This window comes from Aptenodytes forsteri, unplaced genomic scaffold, assembly GCF_000699145.1.
Source record: "Aptenodytes forsteri isolate BGI_AS27 unplaced genomic scaffold, ASM69914v1 Scaffold16, whole genome shotgun sequence".
NCBI classification, from domain to species: domain Eukaryota; kingdom Metazoa; phylum Chordata; class Aves; order Sphenisciformes; family Spheniscidae; genus Aptenodytes; species Aptenodytes forsteri.
In genome coordinates this window covers 3247203-3253244 of record NW_008794753.1, presented here as the reverse complement: position 1 = coordinate 3253244, position 6042 = coordinate 3247203, and the positions used below count along the sequence as shown (strand labels likewise).

The window sequence follows — 6042 nt, the reverse complement described above, 5'->3', positions numbered from 1 at the left end:
CGAGTGTGCAATGTGATACTTTAGCTAAGATAAACAAAATTCAGAACTTTCACCCCTTCCGAGTCACCTGACTTCCTATTTTAGAGCCAACTCATTTCAACACAAACCTGATCGCTGTGATAAAACTACCAAACTTGATGTTCTGTTCAGCTGAGCTTGCTGTCTGTATTTAAGTGCATTCAATCCAAGAATTAGGGATGTAAGCAGGAGCGTAATTGGTTTTATATTCTGATTTTGAGGGACCTTTCCAGACCAACGACTGTCAGGCAGTTTCAAACATAAAATCACCATCCTACTGGTTATCTCCAGTCTCTGTAATACAGAGCATGAATTCCTCTAGAAATCTCCTGCTGATTTTCAACCATTTCCTCTCGGAACAGCAGAATGAGATGATGGAGAAATCTTCAAGTCTTAAATATTTTGAGAATTATAAAAGTCAGACTTCACTGTTTGCAGTCCCTTTTTTTTTTTTTGCTACCACAGCTACATATGCACACACATATACATTTACTAAGTGTGCAGGTCCGTTGGTACGCACATACTTTGGAGAGGAACAGCAACTCATAATAAAACTCTGTGAATAGCACATTATGTACTCGTGCTCCCTCTACAGAAAAAATAGGTGCAGCTTTCATCTATCTGATTTTCCCCGTTTAGCAAAGTGAGAAAGTTTAAAATTGCATCCTGTGGTCAAGAGAGTTAAAGCAAGTTGATACAACCCTAGTATATATTATCTGATTAGTGCCATGTAAGACAGAGAGTCTTTGCAGTATCTGCCACAAAGAAAATACAAATCCTGAGACATGCTTTGAGGTACTTCAGCAAAAAGGAATACAGCATTTATATGACTAAGACTGGCAGTAACTGCCGTGGATGGTTTACAGACACTTTTGTAAATTACACAGTAGTTCCAGACTTCTATACATGGTTGTGTAATTATGTCTAATAGATGTAAAAGTAATGACTACTCTTGGCAGGCTACAATTTGGAGGACTGGACTACTACTTAGAGAGCATACCATTTAATAAGCTACTTTACTTCGTGGAGACTTGCAATTCACCACACAAGTACCCTAACGTAACACGATCATTGCCATAGTGCAAGAGTTCACTTGCACTGGAACATCACAAGGTACTGAATGATTATGCTTTGCAATTCCCACTATTTCAATAATTCTCTTTTCTAGTTACTATCCCAATGTAAAAACAAGTTAGAGAGCAAGGTGGTGGTGCTGATGCAGGAAAATGGCATACAAAGTTCTCTGCCTGCATGATCCCAGCAGACATGAGTACAATGGACAAGTTTGTGATCTACAGCCCCATCATGATGCTCCCCAAGAGCAAGAGAGGTTTTATGTCCAAGTAGAAAGAGATAAGATCAGTCTAAGCCCTAGTGGGGGAAAAATGGATAACATACCCTTGGGCAGTTTGTAGATTTAGAGACTACAACAGAGAACAAAGATGCAAGTTATAGGATTAAGTAAGACAAAAAGAAAATCAAGGAATAAACCTCAGAACTTGAATCAGAGGTACAGCACTGACAAATGAGCAGGTCATGCTACTGCTGTCTTTTATAAAGTCTTTTGCTCCGTGTAATTCCAAAGGCATCCCAACTCTTCAGCAGCCAACAATCTCCTGGAGACGTGCAAACTGATTACCGTTTTTCCCTAGGCAGAAAAACAGCCGGCTTGGACTAAGAGCCAGTAAGAGAAGCTGTAAGACTGACAGAGAACAACAATGCTGGCATAAGGGCTCTTAAAACAAATGTGACTGGGGAAAAAAGACATGGACCTGACTTCAAAGGTGCTAATCCTCTCAGGCCCCAGCCTTTCATCTATGCATCTTTGTGCAGGGAATGCGTATTGATATTTTAGAAACACCGAGATGCACTCTGCATATTTAACAAACCTGTAAGCCAGAATCAACACACGACCTTCTCTTGCTTGGCGAGTTTCTAAGGCTCATGGCTAGACATCCTCCTCTTCGTTAAAATCCTGACAATAGGCTGAAGGAAAGAGTCCTACTGGTCTTGGTTAAAAGCAACTGCAGCCTATTTAAAGCACAAAAAGGACGGGACATCTTTTTAATTTTTTTGATCAAAGTCGCCTTACTGTTAACAGATGGTTTAGAAAAAGAGAACTATAACAATGTGCTAACCACATGTTTCTACAGGACTTCAATACAGTTCTCAGAATGCCAACAGTTCTCTAGCAATATTAATCCATTTTTAAATGGGGATGTAACCTTTTCCTTAAAATACCCACATAAAGAGCCAGCTAGCTTCTACATTAATGGCTAAGGCGTTTCAGAGGCTTTGAATTTACTGCCATCTAGCGACAAAAACAGCAGAGCCATGCACAGAACCTCAGACATGTTCACTGTGTGCGAGGAGTCACCTGCCCTTCCTGCAGCGAGATTCAACTGTATCTTGTAGCAATGAGTTCCACAGATTGTTTTTTTCTTCCCTTCCAGTTTAGTCAAGTGTTCTGCTCCTAGCAGATAAAAGGGAATGCATTTTCAGGGTAGCTTCCCCGTATGCTGCAGAATGATGAGCCTAAGGGAGCTCATTCTTTTTCCCTCCTTTCTCTCAGAGGTCAGTCCACCCCATCTATCTGCTGGAATACAGACAGGGAAGAACTAAATCACACAGAAGTTAACTGCCTCAAACAGAAGAATCAAAAGCAGAAACCAAAACAGAACCCAGATATAAAGTCCTCTGTCAGGGTTTAAAATAAACATCTATATTTTTCACAGCTTTCGTAACTCTCTTGAATCATGTAAAACCAGCTGATTACAATGAGGTTGTCTCCAGCACAAAACAGTTTTTGTATTTAATGAATAATTAGCTCTGAACTTTTACTGATACCAATATCTGGATGTTCTGTATGACAGGGGTCAATCGTAGAAAAAAAGCAATTTTTTTTATTGGCACAAAACAGAACAGAAAAAAATAAATATGCTTTTTAAGGATGCTCATGCAATGCCAGTGTAAGACACATGCACACTGAGCCTTCAGATAAGTGAAAATTAAAGCTTTTGCAGATATATTCTATGGAATTCTGATCCAATTCCTATTTCACCATAACTCTTAGTAGGCACCAGCCCTTCTATAGTAAGACTACGAAAGCAAGAGAATGTGATTTTGAGAAGAACTTTTCAAAATGCTCGTGTCTTATATAGCCATACTTACAATCAGAAGCATTCTTTCAGTTATCCTGTCTCCCACCACCGACTGTTCTTATAGTACATTGTTCAGTCTAACCTCAAATAGCAACTTCAGAAATTCAGCTGCAGTCTAAGACACTTGCTCAGACATAGAGTTGGGGGCAGCAGCACGGGACCGTACACAGCAGCGCCAAGTCACTATACAAGGGCTCACACCAGTCTTTCAAGGAGGAAAAGTATACTGTTGTCAGGTTTGCCCTTGGAAAACTGCTCATCAAGATTGAAAGTTTCCCCCTACTAATTTCATCACACTCAAAAAAAGGTTAAAAGTAATCCGCGTACTTAAATATTTTTTAATTACAATTACAGGTTAAAACTCATTATTTTTATCGCTTTGAACTTTTCAGAAATATCTTGGGTGTTTGCCATCCCGCAGGAGGATTTTTCAAACCAGCTCTTTTCCAGATGCGCTCCAAATCTTTCTCAAATTTTATCTAAAACAGAAAAAAAAAAAGAAAGAAAAAATAGTAACGTAGCTCAGAAGCAACACTCAAGTATTCAGCCACTGCCCATGTGTCCCAAGGAGAATCTAGGTATAACACAAACGAAACAAATGCTTTTAAGTAGGCTGCTTGTTCTAAGTGTCAAAATAGTTAGCCTTACTGAAGAAAATACATTAAAATGCACAAGGATCTTGGTAGCATTATTTTAAAAGTTCTGTGTGAGGAAAACTGAGAAGATGGAAAACAATACTGTAAGAAAATTAAGAGGATTTCCTCATCATAAAGTGTTCAACACTGCTTCCTACAAATCTGAAGAAATGGAATTACAATTAACCCCAATTTGCATCTAGGCAAGGTGAAAATTACCAGAGAATGAACTAAACTATATCATAGCAAACCTAACAGACTACTGAAGGGCAGTGTTGAATGAGAACATCTACAGTTTGAGTGAAGGCCCACGTCTTCCCTCATCCCTTCTATTAAGGGAACTAAAAGGCTTCTATACAGAAAAGGACAATGGGAAGCACTTGAGGATGTCGGCAAGACAAGAAATAAATTAAACCAGTCTCCCTGATATAACACAGACATGTGAATTAATCTTTCACACAAACACTAAAATTCTCCTCCGTTAGCCATATATTTATAAGTTACTGTCACACAAGAAAAATTACGCCTAGTAACTACCATACATAAATATTTACAACCACAGAAATAGTCTACATTACAACTTCTGAAGATGTATAGGTCAAACACAAAACAGAAAAAGCTACTGTACCACTAAATACTGAATTCATTAAGGTTCTCCGAGCTGCTGCCATTTTTCCCCAAATCAATTCCACCTAAAAACATCATGCGATACCTAAACAGAGACCAGTTTGAGAAGTGGGCACATTTATGTCAAGGAGTTCTCTCTACCCTGAACTTACCTGACGTTTCTTCTTGCGACCTTCCTTTATCCTCCTCCGTACAAATTTTCTTCGCTTTAGCAGCTTTTTGAACTTATGCCGATTCATTTTCCTTCTGCGAATCTTCAAAACGTTCTTACACTGAAGCTTGTTGCTAAGTGTCCCCTCTCCTTCCTCCACATCAGCTCCCTCATCAGATGGGGGACAGTCATATCGCTGGAGAGGTTCATAGCCCACTCCTTCCTGAGCATTAAGGACTTCTGCTTTAGGAAGGGAGTATCTAACTGTCAGCCAGCTTTCTAAGGGGCTGATGGAAAGTTTTCTGGGGATCAGCATCTCTTCCAGTTCAGGGTCCAGAGCATACCACCGCTGAGGCTGGGCTCCACTCTTGTTAGATGGCTGTGTGCTATAGTGTGCAGATGTAGAATGACAGCGAAGAAAGGAAGATGCTGACCTTGGCAAAAGGTGGCCTTTGAGAAGAAAAGAATTTCACTTAAGAGGCAGAGGCTTCTTCAGAAAAGCTCTGCCCAGGTCTCAAACCACCAGACAACTGTGGCCAGAATAATCTTATAAAGGAAGCTGCTTACAAAAATTACATTCCCATCACAAAAGCAAGAAAGTCTCTTTTAATTTGAATTTAATTACGTTGCTGTAACACCATCTGCTAAAATTACACTAAAAATACAATATTTTACCTCATGAACTGTGTAAGTGCAATTTGGAATGGCTAGGAACTGTTCACTGTATTAAACCTTTCTGCTGCTAAAGACTCTCCTCCTAAGCTTAAAAGAGGTCAAATCAGAGCTACACAATACTGACAGAATAGATCAGAGACATAATCCACAACCACTGAATCAACAACAGCCTCACCGCTCCTGCACTGCTTGCTGGAAAAGAAATTTCTGGGAGCCTAATTACCCCAGGAAAAAAAAAAACCAGGAAACTAGGTCACACAACATCTGTTTACCTGCAATTCGTGAAGCCTTCAGTAACTGGGAAGTCAGCTGTGACACTAACATATTGTTTCACTTTGTTCACCGTCAGAGCCAGTAATGACTGTTAAAATAAGAACATTTATTCAACGAGGCAAACATGTTGTTTTTACACTTTAAAAAAAAATTTCTAACTTTAACCCAAAGCCCCCAAAAGATGGGCTGAGTCACTCTAAGCACCCTCCCCGTTTTACCAAACGCCCTGTCGGATTTTGCTGTAGGGGCCTGGCCCACAAGCACTGGGGTAGCTGAGTCGCAGGGGGGATTAATAAAGCTTCGGCTGTGCCGGGTTTAAAAATACGGCAACTTCTGCCCGAGTCCCACTGGCACACTTCTGCCCGAGTCCCACTGGCACACTTCTGCCCGAGTCCCACTGGCACACTTCTGCCCGAGTCCCACTGGCACACTTCTGCCCGGCTCGGTGCGAAGCTGTTATTTCCACAGCAGAAACCGGAGCGCAAGAAAGGCGCCCGCTGCC

General features: G+C 40.6%; 1 protein-coding gene across 1 annotated transcript; it reads right to left on the bottom strand.

Moving 5' to 3' along the window:
* Positions 1 to 2901: 2901 nt before the first annotated feature.
* On the bottom strand, positions 2902 to 5898 carry AURKAIP1 (aurora kinase A interacting protein 1). The gene is made up of 4 exons (XM_019470721.1): positions 5759 to 5898; positions 5540 to 5628; positions 4594 to 5042; positions 2902 to 3658 (listed from the first exon to the last, which is right to left on the bottom strand). The coding sequence occupies exons 2-4, from the start codon at positions 5589 to 5591 to the stop codon at positions 3551 to 3553; spliced, it is 609 nt and encodes a 202-aa protein (XP_019326266.1). The 5' UTR covers positions 5592 to 5628; positions 5759 to 5898; the 3' UTR covers positions 2902 to 3550.
* Positions 5899 to 6042: the final 144 nt, after the last annotated feature.

Coding starts and splice junctions, on each gene's coding strand:
- AURKAIP1 (XM_019470721.1), bottom strand. CDS start 5,591: ATGTTAGTGTCACAGCTGACTTCCCAGTTACTGAAGGCTTCACGAATT. Junction 5,043..5,539: donor GAAGGCTTCACGAATTGCAG/GTAAACAGATGT, acceptor TTCTTCTCAAAG/GCCACCTTTTGCCAAGGTCA. Junction 3,659..4,593: donor GTCGCAAGAAGAAACGTCAG/GTAAGTTCAGGG, acceptor TTTCTGTTTTAG/ATAAAATTTGAGAAAGATTT.